The 16,840-nt window shown below is 46.3% G+C and overlaps 1 protein-coding gene across 1 annotated transcript in view; it reads right to left on the reverse strand.

Annotated features, from left to right (window-relative positions):
- Positions 1 to 11,903: 11,903 nt before the first annotated feature.
- Positions 11,904 to 16,840, reverse strand: part of BCHE (butyrylcholinesterase) — a 102,870-nt gene continuing 97,933 nt past the window's right edge. The window contains exon 3 of the mRNA XM_015413715.1: positions 11,904 to 13,020. Coding sequence (XP_015269201.1) covers positions 12,896 to 13,020 — 125 coding nt within the window. The 3' untranslated portion in view covers positions 11,904 to 12,895. The remainder of the gene's footprint in view (positions 13,021 to 16,840) is intronic.

Here is a 16,840-nt window from a genome sequence, read left to right on the forward strand (position 1 = left end):
TTTAACGGGTACAAACATCCTTTTCTTCTCGACCAGAGGGCATGGCACAGGATGATTAGCAGAGATAGCAAATAAGTGTCGATAGCTGTCAATCATTATAATTATATTATAATTAGAACTGCGGAAAATGGGGGTGGGGACTTCTTCTGTCTGTAAGAACCAAGACTACTACAACTACCTGTCTGTCTCTCTCTCTCTCTCTCTCTCTCTCTCTCTCTCTCTCTCTCTCTCTCTCTCTCTCTGTCTCTCTCTCTCTCTCTCTCTGTCTCTCTCTCTCTCTCTCTCTTTGGTAGAACAAAATAGTACACAGAATGTAGAGTTGTTCTCATAACAACCCAAAAAGAATAAGTTATCACTCCCCCTCACTAGAATACTAACAATCCAATATTTAATTGCTACACTTTGTCTCATTTCTCCTGATCAGAAACAAATTCAATATTAACAACCGTGTATATATCCACATGCATCTGTGATATTTAATTGTTCCTACAGCTCCAAGCAGTAGCACCTATAAAATGCACGGCTTTATTAATTAGTGAGTGGACATAGGTTTAACATTTCAGAAATATCATTGTGGATATCTAATTTCAAGTGGTGTTTCACTATCCAAGAGAAAAACCCATGCAAATTACTTCCTAAACAATCCCTGATCGATGACTTCTTTGCATTCTTTGGTCTCCGTCCCAGGTTAATTCTCAGGCTCTCGAGAGCTGGGAGAATAACAGCAGATCAGTCCAGGACTCCACTGACATATACATATCTATTTTCAAGCAAAAATAAAACGGGGGGGGGGAGCACAGTTGGTAATAAAGCGATGGATGATGAGGTGCCCTGAAAGTGATTAGGCGTGCAGCAAGAAGAGATTTAATTTGAAAGACTGTGAAGTGTGGCTGTAACTACTTGCCTGCCTACACACTTTATACCATTGCTCTGCATAACTGAGACTTTAAATACTTTATAAATTGAAGAAATTAACCGCAGCACTCCTGAACCGAAAGAACCACCTACACCATTTGTGCATTTATTCTATTAATAGTGCCGTGCACATTAGCTGTTGAAGCTCTGGAATAAATTAGAGAAGAGACAAATGCTTGTCTCTCACTCTTGCATTCATGTATGCTGAATGGGAAAGACCATCGAAAGGATGAGTTCCTTTTGAGATCCCAGAAATTCTTGCAGACCATTTGGAGAGGATGGAGTGTGGCCATACTACCCCCTCTGGCTAAAGAATAATAAAGAAGGGCTGACTGGGAAGTTAAACAGCAGAGTTGCTGGAGATCTCCTGGGATTACAACTGATCTCCGAGTGACAGAGCTCAGTTCACCCGGAGAAAATGGCTGCTTTAGAAGGTGGGCCCTATGGCATTATACCCCATTGATATCCCTCCCCTCCCCAAACCCCACCCTCCTTAGGCTCCACACCCCAAATCTCCAGGTACTTCCCAACCTGGAGCTGGCATCCCTATTAAACAGACCTACAGAAGGAAAAAAAATCGGACTGGGCCCATGTGTTCCTGATAAAACACAAATGATGCGGGAAATGAGCATATTTCATAACACATAATGATTGCACAGGTGGACTTTTGATGCATTGTGGGTATACCTGAGGAAGCCATGGCTTCCACACATTGTTTGTTTGTTTACAAACCTATGTAGAGGGCATTACAATAGTCTAGCCTTGAGATTTCGGTGGCATGGATCCACGTGGGCAGATTAGCCTGAACAAGAAGGAGCCATCTTCTGGGCTAAGTAAAGATGATAGAAAACTTTTTTTTTTTTTGGCCACTGAATTAACACTGGATCCAGTATGAATTTTAGACTCTTAACTAAGTCAGTTGAACCCCATCAAATATGGAATTTGTGAGGAATTTTTCAAAAATAGTACCTCCCACTTTGAAATGGTACAGTCCTCTACTTATCACCACAGGAGCCAGTTTGGCTGTAGTGGTTAGGAGCATGGACTCTAATCTAGGATAACTGGATTTGGTTCCCCACTCATCCACATGCAGCTGCTGGTGTATCCTTGGGTCAGTTAGAAGTTGTTTCAGAGCTGTTCTCTCACAAGCAATTTTTGAAAGAGCTCTCTCAACCCCAGCTACCTCACAGGGTGTCTGCTGTGAGGAGAGGAAGGGAAGGAGATTATAAGCCTCTCTGAGGGTACGTTCAGATGGGGCATTTTAGCTGGCATAAACTGCTCCAGTTGGAACCGGAGCAGTTTGATCCGGAAGAAACGCGATCACACTTACTTTCTGACTGCGCAGCACATCGCAATATGCCCATCCACACTTCAGGCACTCAGCAGAGCACGTCGGCAGTTTTGGGGGGTTTTTACACAGTTTGCGCATGCGCATAGGCAGGCTTCCTTATAATGAAGATCTTTGTGCAGGTGCAGAACAACCCAACCCGGAAAGCATGCCTTGAAGCGAAGATGTCCCTTTAAATTTTTACCCTGAAACTGGCTTCCATGAGGTCCCGGACTCGTCTAAAGCCTTACACTACCCCCCCTTTTTTTACAAACGTCGGGGTAAAGCTTCACCCAAGCGCACATCAAGGAGACTTTAAAAAATGGCAGCTGAAAAGCGGAAGCCTCAGGCTTCTGAACGGAAGTGGCTAGACACCGTCGGAGAGCAATCAGATGGGGATAATGTGGTTGGAACCGGTGCACTCAGGATACCATCACTTGGGGACCTAGTGGCAGAATACAATGGTTTAAAGCTGTTTGCAATGGTTAGAGACGGAAGGCAGATGTTTGCCGTGTGATCGCCCGTACTCCTCCTCCTCCTCCTCCTCCTCCTCCTCTTCTTCTTCTTCCTCTTCTTCCTCTTCCTCTTCCTCTTCTTCCTTCTGTGGGGATTTATCACAGCATGACATGCACATCTTTACATGTTGTTGTAGATCTCTGTATGTAAGGACAGAAGTTAGCATGGGAAAACAGCCTTAGCGTCTGTGATGTCAAAGTTTAAATTGTGGAAGAAATTTGCATGTGCATGAATGGAAACTGAAAGAAATCCTGAGACAAAAGGAAAAGACTGCACTGGCCAATGAACAGTCCATTTTTAAAATGGCATCACCTATAAAAAAGAAAGCCACAAATTAATAGAGAAGGAAAATGCAGTGTACAGAAAGAAAGAAAGAAAGAAAGAAAGAAAGAAAGAAAGAAAGAAAGAAAGAAAGAAAGAAAGAAAGAAAGAAAGAAAGAAAGAAAGAAAGAGGGGAAATATATGATAGAATGAACAAAGTAGAGGGGGAAAATATGATAGAAAGCTCAGTTAGGTAAACAGACCTTAATTTGAAAGCAACTCAAAGGGAGTTTGATGGTGTTCAAATAAGTGGCTGAAGAAAACTTGACAGAATGGAAATATCCCAAACATGTTAGTTGGATAAAAAACAGAGGTGGAAAGCTTTTGACATGGAAGTGAACAGAAAAGCAAGTGAAAAAAAACTGCCCTACACAATGTACACAAAAAACCCTTTTGAAATTAGCTCATCTCTGGAGAGATGGACTTTTCATCTCTCCCACAATCCAGTGCCATCACCTTTTCTCCTCCTCAATCTTAGCAAAAATCTATAATGTATAAAATGTATAAGGGTTATTCTCAGTCCATCCAATTGGTAGATCCCACTCCGTTATCCCAGCTGTACAGTTCTCTTTCCATTAATTTAATACATTTACTTTATTATTTAGGAAGCTTGTTCCCCTTCATTTGCTTTGAGTGTTGGTCTGTATCTTGACCCCCATATACATGGATTCTGCTCTCGTTAATTAATGTCCCACAAAACACGTATCTTCTCTTTGCTAGCAGAAGGATGCTTTTGCTAGCTACAAGGGTTTAGTTTAGTTTATTCAATTTATATCCTGCTCTGTTTCCTGCAAGCATGGTTTAGGGTGGCATACAACATATAATATACATAAAATAACAATAAAATACATATGATACAATTTAATCGGATGGCGCCTTAAATCTGTCACATAATTAAATGAGATGGTTGTAGGATTGCTATGTCTTGGTTGGAAAATACCTGAAGGCTTTGGGGATGGATCCAGGAGAGGGCAGAGTTTGGGGAGGGGAAGGGCCTCAGCATAGTACAATGCCACAGAGTCCACCCTTCAAAGCAACCATTTTCTCCAGGGGAGCTTAACTCTGTCAGCTGGAGATCAATTGTAAAAGCAGGAGATCTCCAGGCCCTGCTTGGAGGCTGGCAACCCTAGGTCACTGGCATACAATTCATGTTCTGCTCATGGATAGATCTTAAACTAAAGAGGGTAGGAACATAGATGAGGGAAGGAAGAAAACCCACGGGAGAGCACTGATTTCCCTAATTGTCGTTGCCCTCAGCCATATGCCTAGAGGAACATCTCAGTCTTACAGGCCCTGCAGAACTGGGCCAAGTCTCGCAGGGCTTGGATCTCACTAGGGAGAGAGTTCCATAAGGCTGGGGCCAGGGCTGAAAAGGCCTTGGCCCTGGTCTAGGACAGCTGGACTATTTTGGGACCAAGGACTAACAACAAGTGCATGTGTGAGAGTGATTTGGGTAACAGGGCAAGTTTTGGGGAGAAGAGGGAGGTCAGCAGGGCTGGGGCGGGTTTTCCATAGAAGAACCTAATTCCCAGAGGATCCATCATTTATGACTTTCATTTCTCATCAAAACGGCAGCCATAGACCCTATGGTGTACCACACAGGCCACCTCCTGAAGCTGCCATTTACTCCTGGGCTCTGATCTCTGTAGTTTGATGAGCAATGTTACTTTTGAGAGAACACCAGGCCCTACCTTGAGGTTGCCAACGTTAGTGGAAGCTATTCATCTGCCGCATTCCAATAGTAATAAACACCCAGTGTGGCAGCGTGAGAGGAAGATGTGATTCTCTCTCATCTAAAAGCAACCATAGGGTTGCCAACTCTGGGTTGTGAAATTCCTGGAGAATGAGGGGTGGTGCATGCTCTACCTCTAGTGCATGCTCTACCTTTCTAATTTTAAATGGAAGCTATGGATCCAGGCAGGCTAGCTAATGTCCACAAATAGTGGATAGCATGATTAGAATCTAGACAAAATGCAGACAGCCCAGTCATGTTACATATCTGTGGAGCCCAAGGGGACAGCAGGTTATACCACATTTGGGTTAGAACCAGAGGTCATTTCGGGGGGGAACGCGGGGGAACGCAGTTCCCCCGGGTGAGGTGCAGGGGGGCAGGGCACATGACGAAGCCCCGCCCCCTGCTTCCAGCCGCCCTGCTTCCAGCCCTCATACAGCCAGGAGGAGGCAGGAGAAGAGGGAGGGTAAGTTGCTCCCTCCCCGCCTCTCCCCACCCCTGCCTGCCTGGGGTCAGGGAGGGCCTTGGCGGGGCTTCCTCGCACTCCTGCTGGCCTTGGAGGTCCACCTCCGGGCCCCTGATGTCAGGGGGTGTGGCATATGCTAATGAGTTATGCTAATGAGTTCCCCTAGCTCTTTTTCTACGAAATGACCCCTGGTTAGAACTCAGTAGACCAAGGTGCCTGTTGCAAAGAGAGGAAGGCAAGGCAAATGTAAGCCGCTCTGCGGCTCCTTAAGGTAGAGAAAAGTAGGTTATAAAAACCAACCCTTCTTTTATTCTGGTTAACTGGCACTCCTGTCTCAAAGAATTAAAGGTCCTAGGGTTCCTTAAGTAACAGAAATTAGTCCTAAACGAGTTTATGGTGCCCTTTAGAGTTGGCATGGTCCATATGAAGAAGTGCAGCCACCAACAAAAGCTGCCATGGATTAACATCCAGGAACCATTACACATATTACCCCCTCCCCCAGAGACCTACACATTTAAATGACTGGGCTGAGATAAAAACAGAACATGTTAGGAGAGTGATGTGCTTGTTAATTATGCCAGGAACTTTCTCCACCAGAGTCAAGTTCCCCAGTCTGCCCACAGCAAATCCATTGGCATATGGCCTTTACTAACAATGGCTCAGCCCTGCTAAAGATATCCACCGCAAATGGCTGTTCCACAGGTGCTTGCTTTCCTAGCGCCAAGCCAGTCAGAAGCTGACAATTTAATTGGCTCTGGGGCTACTTTTCACTGGCACCATGGATGGTAGCATGTTGGTAAAAATAGCCACTTCCCCACGGGCATAAGCACTGTGTAGCGGGAAGCACCATGCAGAAACAAAAGAAGACCCTGGATGCAAAGTCAGTTTCTTGGGGTGAATCCACACAGCCATGTTTGTCTTCTAGGGTTGTCAGCCTCCAGGAGGCACCTGGAGATCTGGAACTGCAAGTTATCTCCGGACTACAGTGCTCCATTTCTCTGGAGGAAATGGCAGCTTCCAAGGGTAGACTCTATTGCATTATACCCTGCTGAAGTCCCTCCTCTACCCAAACCCTGCCCTCCCTACACTTCATCCCCAAATCTCCAGGATTGTCCCAACCCAGAGTTGGCAACCCTACGTCTCCTCAATATACAACTGTGACCAGAGAGGCTTGTAATCTTCATTAGTCTGTTTCAGGTTTTATATTAGTTCCAGGATACTAGAATATGGAAATGTTCCAGTCCAGGCTTACTCATGTCTCTGGATTTGCTGGGTAGAGGAACTGCTATCAGGGAGTCTGTGAGGCATGGATAAAGTTACTGTATGTTTATGTAAAAGACTGTCAGCATCTTCCTGGATGATTGCCACTTCTTACAGGGCTACTGCAGACAGAGGTCAAAATGGCAGGATTTTTTCCAGTGAAAGTTTGATAAGATCAGTTCACATGGTTAGTTTTGAGGTGATTAAGTCCTCCTGAAGTTGTGTGGCCACTCCATTAGAAAAGGAAGTATCATATAACAGGAGGCGACCAGAATGCAGATGGCAAAGCTCATGGTTGAACATTCCATGTGTTAAAGAAAGACAAACAAATGGTTTCGGTATAATACAACTGCCAACAGCTTGAGGGGGTAAAATCTCAGCTCTGTCCGCTCTTGAAATGCAAGCTCGCCTGAAGCCACTAATTCCTAGTTTTACTTAGCTCCAAGCCATAAAGTAGGGACAGGCTAGACTATGCAACAGGTCATGTTTGAAGTTCCAAGGCTGTACCTTTTCTTGTATCAGAGCGGCTTACAAACTCCTTTCCCTTCCCCTCCCCACAACAGAGTGAGGTGGGTGGGGCTAAGAGAACTCTGACACAAACCGCTCCTTCAGGAACAGCTGTGCCAGAGCTTGTGACTGACCCAAGGTCACATCAGCAGGTGCAAGTGGAGAAGTGGGGAATCAAACCCGGTTCTCCCAGATTAGAGTCCGCACACTTAACCACTACACGAAACTGTCTCTCTTTAGCCATTAAAAAGAAACGAAGCAACTAACCCACCCACCCACCTGGATTTATTTTGCTTCTACAGAAATGCAGGACAAAGACATATGACAGAATAGAATCTGTGCACTGCATGAATAAAACAGGACTCCAGGTTTGTTTTTAAAAAATCACTCCCCAAAGCGTGAAAACATACCCCCCTACTTCAGACCAACACAAGCAGTTTGTTGAGGTCAATGGGCTTCGAAGGCTATAACTCTGCTTCGGACTGCACTGTGGTAAAAAAAAAAAAAAAACCAGTAGTTTGTACTGTATTTTTTTTTGAATGCGTTCTTTTTCTTCTTCCTGTCCTTACTGAGACCTTACAACAAACAAACAAAACTCCTCTACGATCTGGGCCGTGTCATTCTCAAAACAAACAGTGGTATCTGAAGAAGTGAGTAGTGACTCATGAAAGCTCCTACCCTGCCACATATTTCTTTAGTCTTTAAGGAGCTACTGGACTCTTGCTCTTTTTTAGTGGTATATTAAGGAGGCGGTCTACTCAGAATCCTGCTCAGGCCATTCAGTGGCTCATCCTCCCAGGAAACTGTTTTTAGGTTTGGACCGATCCTCCTTGATCTCTTTTAGCATAAGGGAAGCAGGAACACATCTGTTGCGATTTTCCTGCTAAAGGCCTTGGGAAGGGTCCCCGGGCTTCAGTGTCGGCCCCAAATCTGCTGATGTAATCTGGGAGTATGAGTGATCCAATGGGATGAACAGACCGTGAGCCTTAAAAGGAATCTCCAGACATGCAAGCTGAGACGTCACTTTCTGCTCAAGCTATTTTTTCCCCTATGGGGGCAAAGCCAAATAGTTGCCATGGGAATGGGCTAGCATGTTCTGACTGAGACTTGGCATTGGCTCCGGAAAGTCAGCATTCAAGTACTATTACAGCCTCATGCCCATTGTATGGCCTTGGGCATGTCAGATTTGCTCATGACCCAAACCTTGGTTTGCATGGGCAGGCTTTGCCCCTTACCCAGGCTGTGCATGGGAGGCAGCATGAAGGGATACTAGTGATGCCAGCCTCCAGGAGGGACCTGGGGATCCTCCAGAATTACAGCTCATCTCCAGACTACAGAGATCAGTTCACCTGGAGAAAATGGATGCATTTGAAGGTAGACCTTATGGCATTGTACCCTACTGAGGTCCCTGTCCTCCCCAGGCTCTACCCCAAATCTTCAGGAGTTTCCCAACCTGGATCTGGCAACCTTATGACTCCCATCCCCTGCCGGTGGCCAGGGAAGACCTGGCAACCGCAAGAGATACACCTATATAACCCTGCCAGGAGAGGCTATTCTAATGTGGGCTGGGGAGCTCAGCCCACCCTGGCATCAATGTAAAATTCAACTGAAAATACTGCACCACTCTTTGCACTTACAAATGATTTCCATTTTTACCTGCTGTTGTCCTCTCACAGATGGGAGGAGGTTAAAGATGTATCAGTCACTGGGACAATTTTTTTTTTGTTCTTCCCCTTACAGCCCCTCTCAAACTCTCCTAGGGAGGGGGAAAAGAGTTTGCAGAGAGGTTTGTGTAACTAGGGTCCCTGCCACATGGCAGGAAAAACACTGACCAAAAGAGAGACGCCGCGGCGGGATCCCACGGATCCCCTGAGCCGCGGCGCGTTGCTCCCCGGCACAATCAGATGCTGGGGAGGAAGAGACGATCGGGAGGGGGATGCTGCCGAACTGTGCATGTGCAAGCATGCACAGTTCAGCCGAGGATGCGCCGGTGGAGGGGCGCGCCGGCAAGCCCACGGCCGGCATTGATGCGGCCTTTCGGAAAGAACCACCTAGGTAGGTGGTTCTTTTTTGCTGCGGGGTTTGGATGGAAGGGGCGGATCGGGAACGGCCGCGGCACGCTTCCCAGATGTTGCTGTGGGATGGCGCCCGTTTGCTGCGCCCTCGATCCGTCCCTCTCCCGGCCCAAAACCACTCGTGTGACCGGGGCCTAGGGTTTGTGGTTTTTTTGCCATATCTACTCTGTTCCTGGTCTTTTTTATCTTTCTGGTTCCTAGATATTTCACAGGTAGCTTCATTCCTACCATTACGACGCTCAGTGGGCTGAGTACCGAGATAGCCCAAGCCAGTCACTTGTACAACTGAGCTACTAGGATTTGCCTCTTAAGGCAGTCTTTTATTTCCAGAAACGAAAGTGGTAATGCTCAAGCTATGCAATGGGCCTGCTAGATTCTGTGCTGTCTTGGCCATGCTGCAGTGCATTGGACACCATTAGGACTGCCATTCCCCTGGTGGGGCCAGGGGATCCCCCGATTTTGGGCCCCCCAATCTGCTGTAGCCCAGCTGGCCAGTGGAGGAAGCCCCGCCCCTGAGAAGCTCCCTCCCAGCACTGGTGGTGCCAGTGTGATGACATCACGCGGGAGTGACAACATCATGTTTCTGACATCAGGGAAGGATTGGGAGTCCCCCTGCTGGCAGCCAAGTAGGACCTGGCTAGGGCTGCCAAGTGGGGGCGGGTGGCGGGTAAACCCCCGCTTTGGAGGCCCGATTTTTGCCACCGCGGAATCAGGCCCCAGGGGGATCTCCGCCCCCCAAAGTGCAGCGTGGCTGCGTCACCAGAGGTGATGCAACCACATCGATCACGTTTTCCCTCCGACGATCGTGGCCACGCCCCCAACGTGATCGATGTTGCGCATCACTTCCGGGACGTGCTGGCGGTGTGCACGCGCTTTGCGTGCACATCGGAGGAAAGCTCCCGGAGCCTGGCAACGCTCCCCCGCCAGTAAGAAGATTCGACTTGGCAACCCTAGACCTGGCAACCCTAGACACCATTCATGTTGATAGGTTCTCAGTGCCTGCCTTGCATGGTGTTTACCTTTCTCTGGATTTTCCGCCTCTCTTCCTAGTTTTTTTTTTTCCATTTCCCCCAACCTTTTTGAGAGAGCTCTGAACACACAAAGGGTTGTGTATCCCCATAAGCTTCATGCAGATGTTCAACCAAATGCATTTGGATATCACTCAAACTGAGGATATCATCTGAAGAGGACTACTTTGATTCCAACCAAGTCTCAGGCTGTGCAAACAAATCTTGCCACAGCAGGGAGTAGGGGGAGAAACATCAAAAATAACCTGCAGTCCCACCAATTCCAAAATCCGGCAGTTGCCACTGTCTTGCCCATAAGAGCAAGACCGTGCTCAACTGTACGGTGGAAATATTGGTGATCTACCAGACTAACAAAAACATTAAAGTCTGTGAGGCACTTAAAACATGCACACATGAAGCTGCCTCATTCTGAGTCAGGCACTGGTCTATCAAAGTTAATATTCTCTACTCCACTGGCAGTCCTTCTCCAGGGTCAGGTGATCTTAGCCAATGGGTGACAGGAAAAACTGCCCCAGGCCCCCATGCAGGGGGCCCCAACCACCCACAGCCCCACCCTTCAACAGAGGAGGGAAAAGAACAGGCTCCCACCACAACTACTTGTACCCAGTTCCATGTGGGGCTCAGGCATAGTGCTCACAGCAGGAACAGGCACTTCTGTCTCCCCTGTCTGGGGCTCAGGCATTGAGGTCAACAGAGTCCACTTGTGCCTGCTCTATCCGAGGCTCCTGGGGTGAGGGCCAGTTTGGTGTAGTGGTTAAGTGCATGGACTCAGATCTGGGAGAACCAGGTTTGATTCCCCACTCCTCCACTTGCACCTGGCTGGATGACCTTGGGCAAGCCATAGTTCTGATAAGAGCTCTTCTTGAAAAAGAGCAGTTTCTGTCAGAGCTCTCTCAGCCCCACCTACCTCACAGGGTGTCTGTTGTGGGGAGGGGAAGGGAAAGGAGTTTGTAAGCCACTCTGAGACTCCTTTGGGTAGTAAAGGGTGGGGTATAAATCCAATCTCTTCTTCTTCTTCCTTGCTTGGCTTTGCCGAGGGGCTGCTGAAACGGCCCCATGGGATGGTGGCAGGAATTGTGGGGGCCTGCCCCGAACTTTTGCCCAGGGCCCCAGAATCATGAAGCCTGCTCCTGTCCAGGGTTACAGGCAGAGGTTCTTTAAATCATTTACTACCTTATCTTTTTAATTGCAAGTGCTAGGGATTGAACCTGGGACTGTTTGCATGCAAAGCAGATGCTCAGCCACTGAGCCATTTAGCTTCATTAACAGGGATTCTCTTAATTCCTCTTACCCTATTTCTCCCTGAAATCCAACAACCTGTTTATTTTCCTCTTTAGGAATTTGGAGACTGTGTTGATTCTTTTCCAATGTTATCGAAAGAGAAATCCGAAGAGAGGAGGGGCAAGAAGGGAAGTTCTGCAAAACTCCCCTGTTTCACTCTGCAGATGCTCAGAGGCAAACAGTGTCCTCCTAGACCTTCCTACCCTCCTATTAGAGCACCACCCTGAGATGCACAACTTAAAAAAGAGAAACCTTGCAAAGGCTGAAGTATCAAAAAGGCACACAGAGGTGTAACAGATAACTACAAACAGAAATTGTTCTTTCGAAAGAGAAAAGGAAAATAAGAGGAATCAATGGCTGCATCTAAAAGTGTGATTTTTGGAAAAAAGAAATCCCACTCCCCAGAACAATGGGAGAGCCACACCCCTCCCTATTTTCATTCACAAACAAGCTCGATAAACAGCTGCAATACAAAGTAATGTTCTTTCTTGGTGAGATAGCTGTCCCCACGGAAATGAGTTAGAGGATGTCTTCCGAAGATGTCTTCCAAAGAATTCTCCATTTCGTCCAGCTGGAAAAAATTAGTCTGCTCTCCTTTGGACCAAGGGGGAATATTGGTATAATTCAATGCCGAGTGCTTTGATCCCAAGGATTTTTTGTTTTGTTTTTAAGGAGTGAGAAATTCAGATTTAGCATCTTTTAAGAGCCTCTTTGATTTTTACAAGACAATTACATTGCCTGCTTTCCTGCCCAGTTGGCAACTCTTTATGTGTTCATAACAACTAAATTGCAGCTGAAGTGGCATTTAAAATGCTGTGACATTGCAGTTGAAGATCTGAGATGGCTGAGTGGTGCCCCGGAATACTGATCTTTCCAGTGTATGCATGGATTTTTTTTAAAAAAGAGAGAGGAGGAAAGTTACATTTATCTGTGAATGTACTATAAAAGTTTCACTTCTCTGAACTTAAAGCTTACTAAGGAGAATTGCACTCATAAACAACTTAGGTATGTATATTGTTTGCGAGGTGGAGAACAGTGGCCATGAACGGGATATACATTCCAGTGCACGTTCGACTGAACATCTGAAGAAGGATGCAGTCAGTCTATGGTGCATCGCTTTGGCTGAGATGTGCACTCAAACGTATATCTCCCTGCCACATACCTGTGTATGACAACACCTCTTAAGCACATGAGTAGAGCAGGATCATGGCCTCTATATGTGCCATAAAAATCTGGGGGACGGGGAGGATATGTTCTGTTTTGCATTTCCTGAAGCTTCCAAGGGCAGAAGAGCTTATCATAACATTTATTGATATAAATAGAAATGGGCTTGGGAAGCCAGTATATTTGTGACATGTCACTGAGCCCGCACAACATGCCCCATGGCTGGATGCGCTACATTAGCTATCGGTGTGTTTGCCTTGATCTTTGACAATACAGGCATCCCAGAAAGGCTGAAACTTTTAATTAGAGACCTGCACATTCTTCCTTCCTACTAGTGTAATCATTAAATTGATTTTTCCAGTCCATCATGTAATTGTTCCAGCGAAGGAATCCAGCTTTCCACTCTCGTTCTGCTTCGTCAATATTTCCTGTAAAACACAAAATGGGTGGCATTAATCTAAATTTAAATCTCTTTGTACATTAATTGAAAAATAATTCTGATTACCACTGCCATTTCTCTCTAAATACACCCCACGCCGAAGTGCCGTCCCTCTGCGCTTCCCCCCTTTCACCTAATTTATTGAAAATTCAAAGAGTAACATTTTATCTCCGGATCCTGGGATAATCATTTAAAATGAAGCATTATTCTGCCCTGCTAATATTCAGTAGGCTTGTATTTTCAACGTTTAGACCCTTTTTGACATTTACCAAGGAGCCTCCAGATCATGAGGGATAGGCAATTAGTGAACAAGGGTCTTGATATAGACTTTCCGCTAGGGAATGCAGTGAATATCCATCATTTTAATTTGGGGGGGTACACAAAAATTACATATTTGCAATTGCAGAAAAGGACACTCCAAATTCAGCAACAGGATCCCAAGCGGCTGTCGTGGTTCTATTTAACAAACAAGTGAAAAAGCGGCAATACAATATATTTCACAATTAAATCAGCTAATAAATAGCACTGCAAAATAGCATGGTTACTATGCACAATGGTAAGCCCGTCAGCCATCTGAACAGGAACTATGATGACCAACACTAGTTCCCATTGGGTAGGATTTTTTATTTACGTTTTTATATAATTACACCCCATTTTTGTCCCCAACAAGGACAAAAAAAGGGTTACAACACCATTGTCCCCCTTTCCATGTTATCCTCACAACAATCCTGTGGGGCAGGTTAGGTGGGGCAAGAGTGACTGGCCCCAGGTTCTTCAGCAAATTTCCATGGTGAAGTGGGAACCTGTGTCTGTCCAGTAGAAGAAGAGATTGGATTTATACCCCACCCATCACTACCCAAAGGAGTCTCAGAGTGGCTTACAGTCTCCTTTCCCTTCCTCTCCCCACAACAGACACCCTGTGAGGTAGGTGGGGCTGAGAGCTCTCCCGAGAACTGCTCTTGAGAGAACAGCTCTGAAAGAACTTATGACTGACCCAAGGTTACACCAGCAGCTACATGTGGAGAAGTGGGAAATCAAACCCGGTTCTCCCAGATTAGAGTCCATGCTCCTAATCACTACACCAAACTGGAGTCGCCAGAGGTCGCCATGACTTTCAGGCACAGACAAATAAGCACACACAATGCAAAAATACCCCCCCCCAAAAAAAACAAGATTAATACAAATGCATCATAGTTACGTGTGTGGATTAATACTCTGAGCATTCAAAAAGAATGAGAACCACTTGTCTCAATAATTACTTTTGTGGATATTATGTACAGTCTGTGCGCCATCACATGGGGGTGCAATTCTACCTCACCTCCTCATGGTACACCCTGTGTAATGCTAAAGAGCTAGAACTTTTGGCTGCCAGACAATCATAAGATCTCTTGGCTATACTACAGACATGGAAACATTCAACCAATCAAACAGTTCTCAGGATTTTGCCATATGGTAAATAAAGAATCACCACCACGAGATAATTGTATGTCACTCCATTTCCCCAAGGGTTCATGTCAAGAAAACCTGTAAGTGGATTCCTTCAGTGTATGTGTGTGATGAAGCAGACATATATGTACTGGTTATATCCTTTGAGAGTAATAAGTTCCCCTGATTTAGGAATGTGATCTCATCTTAGGAGAAGTTGCAGAGCCCTAATTTGTTTTCATTTATTTGTTTGTTTGTTTAATTAATTAATTATGTACACCCCACCTTTTCCACAATGGGGCCCCAAAGCAACTTATATCATTCTCCTTTCCTCGATTTTATCCCCACAACAGCCCTGTGACTGGGCCAAGGTCACCCAGCGAGCTTCTATGGCAGAAGTGAGGATTTCAACCTGGATCTCCCAGATCCTAGTTTGACACTATTAACAGCTATACCACACTGGTTACATTCTGTTTTAGGAACAATCTGTCTGGAACATTAAGACTATGCCATCATAGTCAGATACTAGCGTGTCACTCATGCTCATGTGGGCTATCATACCTGTCTGATCTGGTTGATAGCAGTCTGCATTAGGATTGGGAGACTGTGCTTTAATTTCTCCCTCTTTGGACAACCATGGAGCAAGTTACAATATCCAGTGATACAGGGCTCGTAATATGAATTTCCCAGCTTTTGTTACTTGTTTTGATTTCAAATCAAATCTTTTGCTCTGAAATTGTTGCTCTGTTATTAATGGTAAAATGTGATACTTAGTTTGAGGTAATGAGCCACTTTTATGATTTCATGGTTGGTATTTATCAGACCATGTAACTGAGGCTGATCACTGCAGGTGGTGTGATTCCTTTAGCTCTTTACTTGGTCTCAATGAAAGTGTCTTCCTGGTCAGTGCAATGCACTAGGACTTTTTTTAAAGCATAATTGTACATGTACATAATTGCACATCTGCCTTCTTTCTGTCTGATTGTTATTTCCTCCACGAGGCAATCTCCACTGTTAAATATGGCATATAGAGCAATGTGATCATAGAGTTGGAAGGAACCTCCAGGGTCATCTAGTCCAACCCCCTGCATAATGCAGGAAATTCACAAATACCACCCCCCCACCCCCAGTGACTCCTGCTGTATGCCCAGAAGGGGGGGAACCCTCCAGGATCCCTGGCCTGGAGAACAATTGCTTCCTGACCCCAAAGTGGCGATCAGCATATTCACAAATACCTACCCCCACCCCTAGTGACCCCTATCCCATGCCCAGAACAAAAAACCTCCAGGATCCCTGGAGCCTGATGTATTAGGCTTGCCTGAACTCCTGAGGGTGCAGATTATGCTGCACTCAATAGGTCTGAATATGCCACCGATTTATCTAGGCTTGCCAAACCCCCGCTGGGCCCGGGGGACTCCCCGCTTTCAATACCCCCCTCCCCGCTTTCTAAAAATTGTAGCCCGGGGGAAAAAAATGGCGGCCGGAAAATGACGCTCTAGGATTTAAGTCCTCCAAGGGCTAGAGCGTCATTTTCCACTTCCCTTGTGTGCTGGACTGGTACTTTCGGTTTTGTTCTTGTGGCGCGAGGCCGGCAGCAGCAGCAGCAGTCTCTCTCTCTCTCTCTGAGCCTCACGTGCTTGCCTGCCCTGTGCCTAGCCTCGCTGTTCCTGAGCCTCCCCCACTGTGAGAAAAGAATGTAAGTACTGGGGGCCCTACTAAGGTTTTTAATTTGGGTGGGGGGCGGGCAGAGCCGGCTCCAGCATTTTTTTAACGGCGCAGGCCCTCACGCCAGCAGCCAAAAGACAAAGTAGAATTTTACTCTCAGGAGGAGGAGACACTCCTGCTCGGTCATCCCCGGTCTCCCTTCCCCTGCATCAATCAAAGCATTTACGGTTGGTTGCACAGCAGAGCTATGTTCCTTCCTTCCCACCAGCTAGAGGGATTTTCCCATTGCTTTGTGGGGTGGGGGGAGAATAGTCTTGGCAGATGCGTCCAGGGAACAGATAAATCCACTGAATCAGAAACCAGGATAAACATCCGGGACTATTTAAAGCCTTTGTTCACCAAAAGAGCTGGTTTTGCATTTTCCCTTTGTTTCCTCCCCGGGGTCTCTCTATATCTCCCATCCAATGCTCCCTCTAAGCTCCCGTCCTGTATTTCAGAAAGAGGCTGCCTTGGGATCCCTTTGTGGGGCAGCCGTGGCTGGCGTCTCCTTGTCGTCGTCCCCCCCCCCTCGCCAGCCCGAGAAACTTTTTAAAACAAGATGCAACAAGATGAAAACCTTGGGAGACTCTGCCAGGGGAGAGTCTCCCCATCGTTCTCCCTCTCGCTTCCTTCCCTTCTCTGTCTTTCTCTCTGTCTTTTTCTTTTTCTTTTTTCTCTCC

This window comes from Gekko japonicus, unplaced genomic scaffold, assembly GCF_001447785.1.
Source record: "Gekko japonicus isolate JY-2015 unplaced genomic scaffold, Gekko_japonicus_V1.1 scaffold616, whole genome shotgun sequence".
Lineage (NCBI taxonomy): Eukaryota > Metazoa > Chordata > Lepidosauria > Squamata > Gekkonidae > Gekko > Gekko japonicus.